Source organism: Zootoca vivipara, chromosome 8, assembly GCF_963506605.1.
Source record: "Zootoca vivipara chromosome 8, rZooViv1.1, whole genome shotgun sequence".
Lineage (NCBI taxonomy): Eukaryota > Metazoa > Chordata > Lepidosauria > Squamata > Lacertidae > Zootoca > Zootoca vivipara.
The window spans coordinates 6,755,900-6,772,848 of NC_083283.1; the positions used below are offsets into that span (position 1 = coordinate 6,755,900).

Genomic DNA, 16,949 nt, shown 5'->3' on the forward strand with positions numbered 1-16,949 from the left:
GGGAAATGGCTGTGTTTCATCTCACATATTGATCTGTAAAGTGAGAATCAGGAAGTTTCACCTATAATTGCAAACTGAATGAAGAAATGAGGATGGGCTCTGTAGGTAGAGCATGAGACTCGTAATCTTAGGGTCATGGGTTTGTCCCACATTGGGCAAAAGATTCATCCATTGTAGGGGGTTGAACCAGATGACCTTTGTGGTCTCTTCCAACTCTGCAACACTATGATTCTATGAATCTAATTTCTCCCACAGGTAGGACCAAAGAACACACAAGGGCTCAGGAAGCTCTTGTTCCTTAACACAATAATAATTTCTATTTTATTATCCTACTAACTTTGTGCATATCATAGCGTCTATCCATTACACCATGGCAGGGGGTAGAGCTCAAAATTTGGGGCTGGTTTTGGGAATAATAGAAGTGAACGAAAACAGAACAAAACAAAATACCTTGTACAGGTTCAGCTTAGTTCTGTTTAAAAGAGTGCACTCTTTTGCATTTTCAACACAACATTTTTGAACGTGCACATATCTAAGTAAATCACACATTTAAACAGATAAACATAAACATTTAAAACAGGGGCCCCAAACTAAGGCCCGGGGGCCGGATGTGGCCCAATCACCTTCTAAATCCGGCCCGTGGACGGTCTGGGAATCTGCATGTTTTTACATGAGTAGAATGTGTCCTTTTATTTAAAATGCATCTCTGGGTTATTTGTGGGACCTGCCTGGTGTTTTTACATGAGTAGAAGTGTCCTTTTATTTAAAATGCATCTCTGGGTTATTTGTGGGGCATAGGAATTCATTCATATATATCTTCAAAATATAGTCCGGCCCCCCACAAGGTCTGAGGGACAGTGGACCGGCCCCCTGCTGAAAAAGTTTGCTGACCCCTGATTTAAAACATCTGTTTGTTTTTATTATGGCAAAACAGCCAGCATCATTTAAAACATCTGAGAACATTAACCTCTTAAAAACATGTAGAACATAAATAACAATTACCTGTCTAGAATTTAAATTTGATTTCACCAACATAAATGGTTAAAGTGGTGTTTGTTAATATCAGTATTTAGTGTCACAGACTTTACAGCAACCTTCCACAATCTGGTGTTTTTGGACCGCAGCTCCTATTGGCTGTGCAGACATCTGGATGTCTGCTTTACAGGAAAGCTTGCTTTTCAGAAGAAGTGCGACTGAAGAGACACAAGACACGCACAAGACAACCATTTGAGTCAAAGAGAGAACCCATAAAACAATTAATGCATGGAATGCCCTACTTTCTTCCAATTCAAAAGCCCATCAGCAGGGCTGAGGCAGGTGTGAGATCTCACCCTTCAGAATGTCAGAATCTTATTCACAACCTCTTTCTAGAGTTCAGAAGAAACTTCCCATTCTAGGTAGAGAATATCGCTGAAATGTTTCCTCTCATTTCAGTGAGGGTGGCACATGGTCATAATATCGCGATGAAACTTCCTACCAGCCTATTAAGGTAATGTTCCATTATCCTAGATGCTTTGACAATGTTCCTAGTGTAAAAGAAATTGCTTCCTGTGAAAAATTGCACTCTTTTGGGTAATACCTTGCAGGTTATTTATGAGGGAAAGCACAGCCATTTAGGCAACTTGAAAATTCAGCTCTTTAGGTGTGCTTCTTTTTGCCTATGACTATTTGACAATGGCATGAGAGGTATTCTGATAGAGCAATGTTCCAGATATTATTAACTCAAGCCTCTATTGGTATATTAGAGTTTTCCTTCCATCACTGGGCAATAACTAGTCTAGCTACTGTTAACAGGAAGGAAATTAATTCTTTTGATTTAAGGGTGGAATTTGTGGTCAAATCTAGTGATAGTAAGGCAAGTGCCTGATAGATAGTTTAGTGATTTTGGAGGTCAGATAAAAGTTTTTCCCCTAAAAGCCATGCATCAGGGTGGACCAGGGTGCACCCCCACCAAACATGAAAATAGGAATCTCATTCTCTACAGCTTTTCCAACATAATGGTGAATTTATTGAAGAATTTATTTTTTGGTTTGCAGTATTAAATCAAAGAAGTTCATTCATCTATTTAGCACAGCACTATTGGACCCAACCCACCAATACTGTTTATAGTGCCCTAGCTGTTGAATTCACAATCGAGAGGCCATCAGCTTAGCAATGGAAATCTGCAGCTTTCACAGCATTACAACCTGGTTTATGTGTGGCTGGTCTGCTGCACAGATTACATGAAAAGGGAGGATGTGGCCAAGGGCTTCTTGAACAGCTAGTCAAAAAATGGTTTTGTGTAGGCTGCAGAGGAAAGGCACAAATGAGTAGATCTCCTTGCAAATCATGACTGAGTCGAGAACCAAAACCAAACAATTTGCAAAAGGGAGACATTTTGCCACTTTCTATCCTGTTGGAGTGGGATGCGGGTGGGGCTGTGGTCTCAACCACTAAGCTTAGGGCTTGCCGGTTAAGGGACCCTGGTGGTGCTGTGGTTTAAACCACTGAGCCTAGGGCTTGCTGATCAGAAGAAGTATCTGAAGAAGTGTGCATGCACACGAAAGCTCATACAAATAACAAACTTAGTTGGTCTCTAAGATGCTACTGGAAGGAATTTTTTAAATTTTGTTTCAACTACGGCAGACCAACAAGGCTACCTACCTGTAATTATAATCCTATTCCATGATGATTGCTCAGTACTTCCATGCAAGTGTATTGCAGTCCTTGGTCTAGCTCCAAACAGCACACTCACTTTCCCTTCCCAGCTCACATTCTTCCTTTTATGCTTTCTCAGAGACCTAATTATTTATCATTTGTACTCTTTGCTTTCCTCTGTGGCTATGTGGAGGGCACACATTTTGCAAGAGTTCACACTTCCTCTCTTTAGAACCGCAAGAACTCTCCCAGCTTCCTTTATTCAAATGCATGAAATAACTTATTCACCCCTGGCAGAAGCAGCAGCCTACAAAACAAACAAAAAAACAACACGAAGCTAACATGATGTATTTGGATCTGGCTCCAAAGCAAGAGAAAGAAACAGCAGGCAGAGTTTTGTGAGGGTCTCTCTGGTGGCAATCACAATTTTTAAAAATAGCAATAGTATTTGTGAGCGGCAGTGAGGGATCAGTGAGGGAGCCTGATCTGTGCCAATGGCCCTAATGACATTTATTGGGTGGGGCCAGTAACAAGCAGCCCAGCAGCTAATTTATTCCTTAACCTTACAATCATCTCTGCCTCCCCCCTCCACCATTCCATGGAACCATTCTTTTAGAAGAAAACAAGGACCTTTGCATTTCAAGCCCCCCATAGCTCACGTGCCAAATATCTCATGACTCCCACCACACCAAGCATAGCTGCCAAGTCTCCCATTTTTCACGGGAAACCCTCAGATTTTAATCCGTTTCCCGCTGTTATCGCGAATAGAAAAAAATCCCCCGGATTCCCTACCTGCCAGGGAGGCTCCATTTCGGGTGCTGCTCTGCCCGTGTCTGGGCACCGGAAATCGGGCAGTGCCGGCACCAGAAGTCGCTTCTATGCATGTCCAGACATGCGTAGAAGCGACTTCTGGTGCCGCGTCGCTGCTGATCCCGCATTTTTCAGCAGGAGACTTGGCAGCTATGCCAATAGGACAAGTTAAGATCAAACTCATCCTGCCAATAAGTGCAGAGCTATGCTAGGTACGGGAGAGGCAAGGCTATCCAGGAACAACACCTTCCTGTAACCAGTCAATTTTTGAATTTGCTTTGAAGCTTTTGTCCAGGAAGGTAGACTCCAAGCTTCACATACAACTTGTTCTGTTTGCTCAGTGCCAACCATGTTGCAAATCACTTAGCCGTGGATGGAACTCAGGGTCTGACGTTGTTGCCGTCCCCTGCTTTTTATTCACTACCTCCAGGTCTCTGCTTGAGGCAGAAGCTCCTTTCGGGGTTCTCTTTCAGTTCCTACTTCTCTGGATCACTGCTTGCTGAAGTAGAGAGCACTTCCTGGATAAGCCTGCCAAGACATGCTGCTACCACTATCTAAAGGTCATGATTCATGAGACTCCTAGAATATGTGTGAAACACGTGTCTACCAAAAAGGATCACCAACAGGGGAATAACAGGATGAATGTACTATTGTGCTCATGCCCTGTTTGTGGGCTTCTTAAAGGCATCTGATTGGCCACGGGAAGGAACAGGATGTTGGGACAGGTAGGCATTTGGTCTGATCCAGCTGTCAGACTCTTCTTATTTTTCAGTGGCCATGGTTAGGCTGTGGAACACCCCTCCAACCAAGATGCATCTAGACTCCTCATGAAGTGCAGAAAGTAAAAAAAAAGTTTGAAGAAAGGAGAGTCTAACTAAACACCAGGAAGAATTTTCTGACAGTAGTTTGACAATGGAAGAGACTCCCTTAGGACGTGGTGGACTCTCCTTCAATAGAGGTTTTGAAGCAGAGGTTAGATGGTAACTGTCAGTTGAGATCCCTGCATTGCAAGGGGTTGGACTAGATGACATTGGGTTCTTTCCAGATCTACAATACTATGATTCTATATCCTCTGCCAGCTGGAAGAAACAGAAAATCCTCTTTTTGTTTGTAAGCTGTGGGTCCACAAAGAGTTAAATCTTCCGCCATGCAAAGTTTCTGGTGCACAGGGGATCGAAATCTTCACCAGAAAGACTGCTGGATCACTTTGCAAAGTCTCTGTGGCCTGTTTCTGGCACTTCAGCGCCACAGATAACCAGCTCCTTCTGCAAATTGCAGCTTCCTCTTTAAGTGAGAGTAGCATTCAAGCATCTTTTAAAAAAAAATGCAGCCTGTGTAGTTCCCTCCCAGGCTCACCATGCACACTGTGTACACATGTGCTCTCAGATCAGTCAGCAGCGTGAGCCAGGGGAAAGCAGTTCGTGCCCTCTCTTCTTCAGAAACAGCAGTACTTGCTCGGGACTGGAGATTCCCTAGGCTGAATGAACATCCGGAGATTCTCAGGAATGTGTGGTGTCTGGGAGGGAGTGGGGTGCGTGGGAAGAGGGCGGATCTGGCTACAAGGGGTGGAGGAGGAGGGAAAAGAGCTGCTGGAGAGACGCCAGTCGAGAAAGAGCCGCTAAGGAGAGCAAGAGAGCGAGAATCAGAAGGGTGTGTGAATAACAGGAAAGCAATCAGGCAGAAAACATCCCCCCCCCACTGAAGGAGGAAGGAAAGATTGTTACCAGCCAGCCAGATCGCGCGTTTTGCTGGAAGCTTTGGATTCCCCAGCAGGAACTGGACAAAGAAAGGATCTGTAAGTTATATCTGTAACTTTTATATCTGTAAGTTTTGATTTTCCTGGTTTTTCAATTTTATTTATTTTAAAAAAGAGTTTTGTGTTCCCATCTCCTCGCTTTGTCCTCCTTTAAAAGTTCCAGGTTTTGGTGGGGATCTGTGATGCTCCTGGGGGCTCCTTCTCTGGTTTCGCAATCTCTCCTTGCCCAGGCACCCCAGAGGGCACCGGTAACCATGGGTGTAGCCAGGGGGGGCACTTAACTGCGCCCCCTCACATAAAGCTTGCTCCCCCAACATAAATCCAGGCTATGCCTTTCATTTAGGTGGGGGTCAAGTCACTCCGGCTTGGATCCGGAGTTGCCCTCTGTGAACACGGAATTGTGAAATGAGAAGGAGCCTGGAAACTCATTTAGCCCAGCCCTCTGGTGAGGCTGCGGTCGCACCATGGCAGCATTGCTGATAGCTGGCTATCCAGCCTCTGCTTTCAACCTCTAATGCAGGAAGGTGTCTCTTTGAAGGGACGGGAATAAACCAAATCCCTTCCACTGGACAGAGTCTGATCCAAAGGAGGCTGCCACTGTTGGGAGCATGGAGAAGTTTTTTTGGTACTGTTCGCAATATTTTTCATGGCCAGGTCAAGACATTTCTCTCCCCCACACTCACTCCTTTTCATTTTAAAAGTAGTATTCAAAATTGTAAAAGTTTTTAGTGGCTTCCAGCTAACCACAACGGGGCTCCAAGATTTGTTAGATGTCTGATTGTGATGAAAGCAGTTCCTCTCCCACCACTTCCTCTGTGGGCTAATTCAGCTTCTGCTTCCATTCATTCTTGTCATCCTTCTGCCTTAACCTCCCAACCCCCATATTTTAAGAATGTAAGTGTTGCTTTTAAGTATCAGTCCCCTGGATGCATAATAACAGTAATCTTTAAAACAATTTTATGGGAAGGTTTATAACGTTTTGAGCATTAAAACCCAAATTCATTTATAAAAAGATAATAAAAGAGTATATCAAAAAAGAATAATAACAACAAAAATAAAAAATAAAATAAAATACCCACGACCCTTACAAAACACAATTAAATAAAAAAAAGAGCAAGATAAAGAACAGATTAAAATAACTAAAAGAATAGAAAAGACTAGAAAAAATGATTAAAAAGAAGAACTCCTGCCTCCCTATCTGACAATTATCTGTAACAACAATTATTCAAATTGTTTAACATAACAGTTTGGTCACCTCTGTAGGCTGTAATTTTGCCCAAATTTCTCTCTCGAGTCCAGCCTTTAACTTTTAGTTACTCAGACAGCACAATATGACTCTTCTAATATCTTTCTAGTAATCCAAATGGATATTTCTCCAGTTTCTATATAAAATCTCTGATAAAGTCCTTTTAAACAGTTACTATAATAGTAATTGTAATGCTGGAATTCAGCTGAAAATTTTTGGATGATTGTTTGTTAAACTCTGTACTTGGGCACCTATTGAGATATTGCATTCTTATTTTGCATGATAGTTCCTGAGATCAAGGGGCAGGGTTTGTCTATGTTTTAATACAACTGGATGTCATTATGAATCAAGATGGCAGACTGAAACTTTCAAAACTTCACTGATTTTAACCACTGATTTCAAAACTTTGTTCATTTTAATCACTGATTTCAAAACTTTGCTGATTATTTAGTTTTTTGTTTTTGAATTCTCATGCAAAGCCATGTCTGGAGCTTCTAATGTCACCCGTTCTTGCTAGCTTTCGGTTGCCTCGCCTTACAAAATAGTAAAAGTGTTGAGATGAAATGTTCAAATACTTCTGTAGTCCAGCTCAACCAGAGTGACTAATTCCCCTCTGTCGTCCTCTCTCCAACAGAACAAAAAACAGTGTGGAGTATTATGAGCAGCAGTGAGTGGGACAGCAACATTTTCACCATGGACACTGACAACACATATCAAGTGTACGGAGAGCAACTCCGTGCAAAATGCTCCGAAGAAGAAATCTACAGATATGCATTTTCTGAATTGGGTTATTATACTAAACCCATTGCCATCCTTATCTGCATATTTGGGTTGTTTGGGAATGGATATGTTTTGTGGCTCCTTGATTTCCATATTAAGAGAAATCCTTTCACCACCTACATCCTGAATTTGACCGCAGCTGACTTTGGCCTGCTCTTGTTTTTGTCTCTGTCCCTTATCCTTTTGTTTGCTGATGACCTCTGTGGATTACAGCTCCCTGCCCACATTTCTGCAATACCCCTGTTACACTTATGCCAATTTTGCTATACTGCCAGTCTCTGTTTCCATACAATCATCAGCATAGAAAGATGCCTCTCTGCCTCTTTTCCAAGCTGCTACCAACATCGGCGGCCACAATCCCTTTCGTCTGGGCTATCCATACTAGTCTGGATCCTGTGTGTCATGTTCTGCGGAATGGAAATTTCATTTTACCTGGTCTCTAATATGATATTATACCCAGTTGTCAGGAGCATGTTCATTGTGGTCATATGGGTCTTGCCTCCAATTTTAGCTGTCTTCACTTTGCTCCTGCTTGCCAAAATGTGTTGCAACTCTCAGCGCCGACTGCCAGGAAGCCTGACTACTGCCATTCTTCTCTCCCTCCTGTTTTTCCTCCTCTGCCATGGCCCATGGAGCATCACATTTCTGCTATCCTCCCCTAAGCATTCACAAACTCTTATTGCACTTTCTCAGCTCCTCCACTCTGTCAATAGCAGCATTAAGCCAGTGCTTTATTACTTGGTGGGGAAACAGGGCAAATGGTCCTCTACAGAACCCCTGAAGGTCATTTTCAGGAGGGTCTTCCAGGATGAATACTATCCTCTGCAAGAGAACGTGTTGACTGATGCAGAGATACTAAGTACAGTAACGTGTTCAAGCCAAGCCATCAACTGACTAAGCCAGCGTTGTTCTTGAATGGAAATGCTTTGATCCTGGACTTACCCAGGAATGAAGATACCAGATGTAATCAATAGGCATAACGAAAAGCCACAGCTTCATTAACTCAAAGGAGTGCTCTTCTCTTGCCATACTGGTTTAACTGCCACCTCTCTCCAGCTCAGTATTGATAAAGTTGCTGCAGCACAGTCCGTTGCCGTCAGAAACCTCAGGGTACCTCCGTGTGTGGAGTAAAGTCAGCCATGTTGATGATGATCACTGCCTCTTGTGGGAGCATAGTCCCATAGTAAACTGCTCAGGACCTCAATGCCTCAAGTATGGCCTCTCTCCATGTGAACCTACCTGGACCCTGAGATCCTCATCTGAGGCCCTCCTTCATGTGCCTCCTCCACAAAAAGGTCTCAAGGGCGGCAACATGAGAATGGGCCTTTTCTGCAGTGGTTCCCCATTTGTGGAATGCTTTCCCCAGGAAGATTAGCCTGGCCCCTTCAGGCAAAACGCTCCTGTTTAACCAGGCCTTTGAGTGATTCACATCCAATACCCTTTTAAAATGTGTTGGGGGGAATCTGTTATTGGGCTGCTTTTGTTTATATTATATATTTTGTGTTTTTATATTGTGATTGTATCTTGTGAACCGCCCTAAGACCTGTGGGTATAGGGCAGCATACAAATTTAATATATAGTAATAATAGTTTAACTATGCACTGTGTGAATTGTTTTATCTGTGTGAAGAAATATTTTCTTTTGCCCCAGATGCTGTAACCTTTCCTCATAGGGGAGTTTGCTGGGTTTTTTTTTACTGCCTATCTGTTTGTCAGGCTTCAGGGAATCCGATCCCTCCCAGGGTGGCAGCCAATAAGCAGATAAAAAAGAAGAGTTCTTACCAAGTCTTTTATTCAAGCTTCACAGTAGAAGGCATAGCAATGCCACCTCTCTTAGATAATGGCATTGCTCCGTGTAAAGTCCCACCCCCTCCATCTCTCCTGCCATACGTCATCCTTGCACCGTCCAATCTGTGCTTTCTGCCTTTGAGCTTTCTGTTCTACTGCTCTCAATGCTCGCCAGGACCTGGGATAGGGGGGAGGAGGGTCTGGCATGCTTTCCAAAGACACTGAGTCTGTCAGTTCTCTCTCCTCTGGTGCTTCTTCTTCCTCCTGCTCCTCTCCCAATATTTCCCAGCTTCTACCCTCTGCAGCCTCTGAACTGTGACCTTATGCAAACCACTGTTGTAAATCTATACTGTCTCCCTCTTCTCTGGTAAGTGCCGGGGGGGGGGGGTTGTCTCCACCATTCCTCCTCGGACTAATCCCTGACACTGTTTTAGGCACTGCCATGGGTTCTTTGAAATGTTCGATTGGGAGGAATTCAGTGAAGTACTAAGGCATCCATTCTGTCTAATTAATCACCTTTGCTTGCTAGACAGAATGATCACCCTCTTCTGCCGCACTTCGTATTGCAAGGTTTATCCCACCCCCTGCAGGTCAATTTTGGTGAGCACATAGGGGTGGTGGTGGAGTTGCACAAGAGGAATACTTGCTCTGGGCTTCTGCTGGTGGGGCTTGCTAGCTGAATCCCTCCCGCTTTATTTGCAACTAGTGCCATTCAGCCCGTTTAATAAACGGGGCTAGAACATTCGGCCTTTTTCGGTGGCAGCGGCGCGTAGGGGGCTTTTATTCCTTGTCTAATTGATTGTTCCTCCCCCCTCCCTTTGATCCTTAATTTATCCCTAATTTTCTCGCCCCCCGTTCCCAAACCCCAAGCCAAAGTCCCCCCCCTTTTTTTACCTTTATAGCCTGGGCTCGGCTGGGGTGTGTGTGGGGGTATTTCTTCCTTTACCCCCTCCAACGCTTGTGTTTGGAGTGCGGATCCCTCCCCACCCTGTTTTCGCGCGCTTTTTGTGCCTGCCGTTTGGTTCCTAATTTCCCCCCGTCAATAGCGCTGCTGCTGCCAGGGCCCAGTGGCCGAATTCTGGCTCCTGGACAGCCCGGGCGGCTGCTCCGGGGTGTACGCCCAGTTTTGGGGGGTGTGGGGGTGACTCCCGCTACTTTTGTTGGCCTCTGCGGCTGTTTTTCAGTCGCCTGCTGCATCCGGGAGGGAGCTTTGCCGTCCGGGGGGCTTGCCCCTGCCCCGGCGCTTTCTGAGGGTCCCGCGGTTGGCACTGAGCATTCGGTGGCCTCACCGCGCCTTTCCTGGCCGTTCCGGCCCAGTGGGGGTCTCCCGGTTGCTTGCGCTGTTTGGGCCTCAATTTCGGGCCTGTTAGTGAGGAGAAGCCGGGGCCTCAATTTTTTGGTCGTCCCGGCTTCCTGCTCAGGCCCTTGGGCACGTTGAGAAAGGGCCTGCCCTGCTTAGGGGCCTTGCTGCCTGCTCCTGCCTTCCACCTGGTGGCCTCTGTTTTAACTGCTTATTGAGCCAGTGCAGGGCAGAGGGGTGGGGTGGGGAGTGTGTGTGTGTGTGTGCGCGCGTGCGTGCGTGCAGTCTCTGCGTCCAATCCCTGTGTCCCTGGGGCACATGCTCAGTAGCGCGGAAAACGGGACCAGGGAATCTGGACGCAGAGACACTTGCACTTTATTATATAGGATTTTCTATAGCATAGCTGCCAAGTTATCCCTTTTTTAAAGGGATTTTCCCTTATGCTGAATAGGCTTCCTCGCGAGAAAAGGGAAAACTTGGCAGCTATGCTCTATAGTCACCTTGCAGCCTTGAATAAGGCAATGAATTAATAAGGCTATTCAGAAGAATAACAATAGCGTATGCAGCTGCTCTGCCTTGCTATGAACTTGCATCTTGTCTTCTAAAGTGGGAAGCAGGTGGCCAAGGAGGTTGGAGGAGTTGGATTTAGAGCAATGTGACTGTTTCCACTGCACTGGGGTCATCAGAAGGCATCACAACTCTGACATAGTGCATGTACTGAATGGAAGGGCAAAGGTGCAGGGCACCAATTTTTTGCCTTGCAGAGGGCGCCAGTGAAATTTGAAAGACCAGAGACTTGGAGGAGGACTGACCTGATAATGTATGTACCACAGCCAGATCCACAGTTTCTTCTGCTCCTGTCCATGCGAGCCAACAACCATGAGCCCCCTTGCCACTGATTTGCCTGTTATAGCATTGGCTTATTATTGGATGTAAAAGGTTTGCCTTTTGTTTTCTTTGGTGTACTACTGAATATCATGTTGCTTTTTATGATCCCAGAGCTGCATCACTCCATTCATGGCTAGCAGCTTTTAAGCCTTTTGACAATGTCAATAAATACGTAATGAAACTAAAGATTAAAGTTAGCCGATATTGATTGTTTTCTCTGTTCCAACAGCTTCTTTCTCTTTGAAAATGTCCCCATGTGTGCAGGAAAGAGTGATGTTTAGCTCTCATGTCCAGTGTTTGTGACTTTGGAAGTGCAATTTTTAAAAGATTGTTTAGGTAGAGGTTTAACACCACCACCACCACCACCAGTAATAATTTTATTTATAGCCTCCTGCCTTTGCAGGGGGGGGGGTTCAAAATGTATCTACATAGTACCTAGAGAATAACTTGCACCTAAATATTAGCAAGACAAAGGAGATGGTGTGGGACTTTCCGGAGGAAGAGAGGGGAACTCGCCCTGTTATATATCCGTGTGTGTGTGTGTGTGTGTATGTGTGTGTGTGTGTGTGTGTGTGTGTAGAGAGTCTCTTCCTTTAAATTCCTGGGAGTTTACCTTAGTGAAGACCTCACTTGGAAAAACAATATAACTCAGGTGGTTAGGAAGACCCAACAGAGACTCCATGTCCTCAGGGTCTTGCGAAAGAACAATGTTAAACAACAATTGATTACCTCCTTCTACCGGTCCACAATAGAAAGTGTCCTCTCATATTGTATCACAGTGTGGTACGTTGGCTTGACAGCCACAGACAGAAAAAAAAAGTCTTTACCGAGGGTGGTGAACACAGCACATGATATCATGGGCTGTCCCCTGAGCCTGCCAGATGACATCGCAAGGGATTGTTGCCTTAGGAGAGCGAGAAAAATTCTCAGGGATGATTCACACCCCGGCCAGCACCTCTTTAATCTTCTACCCTCGGCAGGAGATATAGGAGTATAATCAGTCATACCAACAGGCTAAAAAACAGTTTCTATCCATGGGCTGTTAGGCCGCTGAATGGAAAATAATATAGTGCAACTGACTTTTGGGGTTGGTGTGTTGTGCGACAAGCACACAGAGTGCAATGAGATTGAGTGTGTGTGTGCAGGGAAGGGAGGCTCGGTTAATTTCAGTGTACACAGGTTGTAGTACATTGACAATAAAGGTATTATTATTATTATATATTTAGTAAGATAAACAGTGGCCTACTTTAGGAAAACAGGAGGAAGGAAAATGAAAGACAGGATACATGACAACAGAGAGGAAACCAAGGCAATTCTCCGAGTGGCTACCAAGGTGCTTACTTTATGTTGGCCACGATCACCAAGCTGAGACTACAATTCAGCAATTTCTATTATTGTTCTTATTCATTTCATTGCTATGCCTCTGTATATTTTAAAGGAAAAAAACCTCCATGTGGTTTAAAACACATTAGAGCATCAAATCCAGAATAAAACAATACTGAAGAAAGTTAAATATACATTCAAAGCAAAATAGTTACCAGGAAACTAAAATATTATCTTAAACATTTCAAAAGAAAACATTACTAGAAGAAGCCAAATATAAAATGCACATTTAAAACAGCATAATTAACAAGATAATAAAATGTTATTGTAAGCATAGAACATATCTACTCCTGTTGTTGCGAATCTTGCCAAAGGTGGGCAGCAGTTGTGGGAGCTCAGGACACACATTTAATTAGTGGAGTCTGCAGAGTCATTAAGAAGTATGGCTTATTTACACATATTTACACCTGAGTTTAGATGGAGGGAGTGCAGAACCTCCCTCCCCTAGAATGTCTCTTGCTGCTCCTCTCAGCTTGAGCAGTCAGCTATACTTGCCAGTTTCTAGGTTGCAGCCTGCAACTCATGGAGTTCTCACCATTGTTCTCCTTCCTCTTCCCAGAACACATCCAGGAATATATCTGACACACAGGGTCTGGGGATACCTTGCTCCCCCACAAACCTGTAACAATACTTTTTGTGGTGGAACCATAGCTGCCAAGTTTTCCCTTTTCTCGCGAGGAAGCCTATTCAGCATAAGGGAAAATCCCTTTAAAAAAGGGATAACTTGGCAGCTATGGGTGGAACCAGGTTAGATTGGAGATGCAGGAGGCTCTGCTGGGGGACCAGATGGCTTTTACAGCAGATCAGGCTTCACACTTCATGACCAGGTGTGTTAAATTCACACTTTCACACCAAGGGTGTGCAGAGCTTCCAAAGTGATGGAGTTGAAAAGAATTCTGCTTATTCCTTTGAAGTTTTGGAGCCCTTGGTATCCCCACTTTGGAATGATTTGTTATTCTTTATTAATTTGTATGCCATCTGATGCTCAAATTAGCTCCTAAGCAAATGACAAGTATAAAAACCAAAGAAGCAAACATTAAAAGATAAACACCCATGATTAAAAGATGCAGAAAAGAAGCAGAAAAACATGAATCTACAGACTTTCCCCCCCAGAATAAACCTATGTTGTTGGTCATCTCTAATGCCATCCTGGCATCTTAGTTTACAAGGAGAGGTTTAAGAAGTCATCATCATTGAATTTATCATGGTTGGAGGACTCTGATCTTCTCTGCAATCAGCTTTGTCACTAAAAACTCTTTCCAGCACCACCTTCAAGGGTTCTCTGGATCGATGTGTCTTTTTCCTTCCAATTAAGAAGTAAATGAATGGATTAACACTGCTGTTGATAATAGCACACACTCCTCCAAAAAATAACATTATTGGATTAAAATCAACAATAAAATATTGAACGGTTATCATGACACTGAGTGGAACACCAAAAATGAGGAAGAAAAGAAGTGCAAACAAGAGTGCTGTGTAGAACTTTCCTCGTTGGCGTCGATGTAAACTGCAGCAGACCTTGATGAAAAGGATCACAGTACAGATGACTACAAGAAGTGGGCAAAATACAGAGTTGATCATATGAACGACCCAAATCATTATGTGAGAGTCTTCATATTCAGCTGAAATGAAAAAGTGATAGATTCCAAAGACCAGAATGGACATTGCCCATATTAATGCACAAACAATTTCAGACAGGTGTTCTAGACGGTGGCATCGATACCAGATTGGGAAGACAACAGAGAGACATTTCTCGACACTGATGGCTGTCAGTAGATATAAGCTAGTGGCATGTGTGGAAATAAACAGCCCAAAACCCAGGTCAGTGGAAATTCCTCCTACATCCCAAATGCTATCTGAAATTGCAAGTGCTAAAGTTACAAGGACACAAGAATCGGCTACAGCTAAGTTCAAGACATAGGTGGTGATGGGATTCTTCTTCATGATGAAGCAGAGAAAGCAGATGACGATTGCATTCCCCACCAGGCCACATATGGATACTATAAGGGTAACGATGAAAAGACAGCCAAAGAGAAGCAGGTAATATATGAAGGAAGAAAATTCAAATTCAGCATCTTCCTCTGGGAATGCTGAAGGGCTGTAGTCTCCAGAAACCCCATCAATGGTTAAACCAAGCGATGCTGTTGTGCTCAGCTCAGCCATAATGAAATCTCTTCCTTCTTTCCCGTCCCCTGCACTATGTCTGCAAGCAGAAGAGATGAGGATCAGAAGGGATAATCACTAAAAGTGAGTGCCTATACAATTCCAATATGGAAAGCTTCTAACTAATTTGCTATAGGTAGCACAGGAAAGAGATTAACAATACTCACCTGCTACAGCTTCAAGAAGTACAGAAACAGAGAATTGTCGAGTTTGTTAAGGGGCCCTAAGAACCATTCAGTCCAACCCCCTGCAATGCAGGAAAAGGTTTTGGGCAAAATAAAGAAGAGGTTCATATAAGAGGCACAAGACTCCAAATGCATATAAGAATTAACTCTGATTACACAGTCTTCTTTGCCCCTTCCTCTATGATGGTATCTCGGCCAACTGTTCTAACAGTTTATCAGGCTGGAATTATCAGAGTCCGGAGAGGAAGATAAATTGTACACAAGTTCTGAGATGGCATGACTTTAAACAAGCCTCCTCCAGTCTGATGTCATCCAGATCTTTTGGACTACAAGTCCCACCATGTTGTGCTGGGTGGGAGTGGGTAGGAGTGGGTAGTTCAAAACATCTGGAGAGCACCAGGTTGGGAAAAGTTGCCTTAAACAAAGAAATGGAGTAGATTCTAAAGCAAGGGTGCAATGTTCTTAGATGCCAATTCAGATGTGTCTGGGGATAGCCTCTAGAGGCAAAATGTCTCAGGACCAGTCCTGAAAAGCCCTTCAGGTATTATTGTAATGAATTACAAATTGTAATGAAACACCAGCAATTTTGTGAAGACCGTGATGTTGAGAAGCCACTTTCCCCATACGGAAACAATGGAGAACATGGTGCTATGACAATGCTTGTGGTTATTTACTGATCGTCTACAGCATCAGCATTTTTATTTGCATGTTTGGAGCAGTAGTGGACTTTGGGGTTTAAAATTTCAGCAGCGCCCTGTGCAATGCCTATTTTTTTCGCTCCTTCCGCCTCTCATCTTCTGTTCCAAGTCATTCTTGCAGGGCTCCTTGCAGGGCCCTCTTGGAGTGGTGCCCAGTGCTGGCAAACTGGTTGTGCTTCCCTAAATCCGCCTCTGTTTGGATTGGTGAAGACTGGAATTGCCATCTGGTTTCTGAACATGTGCTTGGTGCATCTGCAGAAAGATAAGTACTCCCCTAATCATCTAATTTGCAGAACTTGCCTGTAGTTGACTTAAACTTCTTCCCTTTTGTGCTTGTTTCACTCCCCTTTTTTTGGCACCGAGTACTCTCAAAAATCATCAATAAGATCATCATCACTAAAGAGGTCAGTAATTTACCTCCTTCTGTTTGCTTATACAGGGCAGAAGCGGTGTGCGCGGTCCGCGCATGTGCAGAAGTGCAAAATCGCGCTTTGTGCATGCACAGAACGGGCACTTCGGCATCCGAAAACCTCGACTTGCAAAGAGCACAGGGCCGTCTTAAGCATACCTGGTGCCCTGGCGCGATGGATCCCTCCGGCTCCCCCGCCCCGCCCCGTTTTCCAGCGCGGCGGGTGGGCAGGTGCAGCGCAGCTGCCACCTGGAGGGCTGGAACCCTGCGCAACCCAGCCTGGCTGTAGGGCCGGCCCTGGGCCAGGGGACGCTGCCTGCCCCTGTTGTGATGCTCCTGCGCGCGGCGGAGGCGGCCCCAGGCATGCGTGCCTCCAGAGAGTGGCCTGAAGCCGCTGGACAGCTGAGAGGCGTGCCTGGGGCCGCTGCTGCTGCGTCTGGGGCAGCCTCCGCCGTGCCTCTCAGCGGGCGCAGCGGTGCCCCTGGTGGCCTGGCGCCCTGGCGCCCTGCGCCACCGGACCCGGGCCTAGAGATGGCCCTGGAAGAGCGCTGTGGAACGGATTGTCCTCCTAAGTCAAGGTACCACTGTATTTCATCAGGGTCCAATGATCACTAGCATTGTGAACTTTCTGGGCTTTCCCCCCTCCCTTTATGTTTGGCTCCATGCCGACCCCCTTCATCTGTATCTCACAGACATCAGCCACCAGGGTGCACACAAATTTATTGACTGCTCTCCTCTTCTTCATTATATTTGCCATTCAACAGCATCATTGACCCAATAATATATTACTTGGTTGGGAGAGACAATCCAGGGAGCCCTTGGAGGATGTGCTCGGAAGGGTGTTCAAGGATGAAACAGGTGCTAGTAAACGGAACCAGCTGGATGTTGCAAAAATGGTGGCGGAGCC

The 16,949-nt window shown here is 44.8% G+C and overlaps 2 protein-coding genes across 3 annotated transcripts; one reads left to right on the top strand and one right to left on the bottom strand.

Moving 5' to 3' along the window:
• The first annotated feature begins 5,024 nt into the window (after window positions 1-5,024).
• LOC118090317 (mas-related G-protein coupled receptor member D-like) lies at window positions 5,025-12,213 on the top strand. Of its 2 annotated transcripts, none has more exons than XM_035125922.2 (2): window positions 5,025-5,242; window positions 7,084-12,213. In XM_035125922.2, exon 2 carries the CDS (start codon window positions 7,107-7,109, stop codon window positions 8,121-8,123), a length of 1,017 nt encoding a protein of 338 aa, XP_034981813.1. In that variant the 5' UTR covers window positions 5,025-5,242; window positions 7,084-7,106; the 3' UTR covers window positions 8,124-12,213. The 2 variants fall into 2 exon arrangements, with proteins under 2 accessions (XP_034981813.1, XP_060133568.1); XM_060277585.1 differs by having other exon boundaries at window positions 5,226-5,270.
• A 535-nt stretch (window positions 12,214-12,748) lies between these two features.
• On the bottom strand, window positions 12,749-15,014 carry LOC118090253 (mas-related G-protein coupled receptor member H-like). The gene has a single exon (XM_060278217.1). The coding sequence runs from the start codon at window positions 14,748-14,750 to the stop codon at window positions 13,764-13,766; it is 987 nt and encodes a 328-aa protein (XP_060134200.1). The 5' UTR covers window positions 14,751-15,014; the 3' UTR covers window positions 12,749-13,763.
• Between the last annotated feature and the right edge of the window lie 1,935 nt (window positions 15,015-16,949).

What these genes read in the sequence shown, in the direction of transcription:
- LOC118090317 (XM_035125922.2), top strand. Translation starts at nt 7,107, where the DNA reads ATGAGCAGCAGTGAGTGGGACAGCAACATTTTCACCATGGACACTGAC.
- LOC118090253 (XM_060278217.1), bottom strand. Translation starts at nt 14,750, where the DNA reads ATGGCTGAGCTGAGCACAACAGCATCGCTTGGTTTAACCATTGATGGG.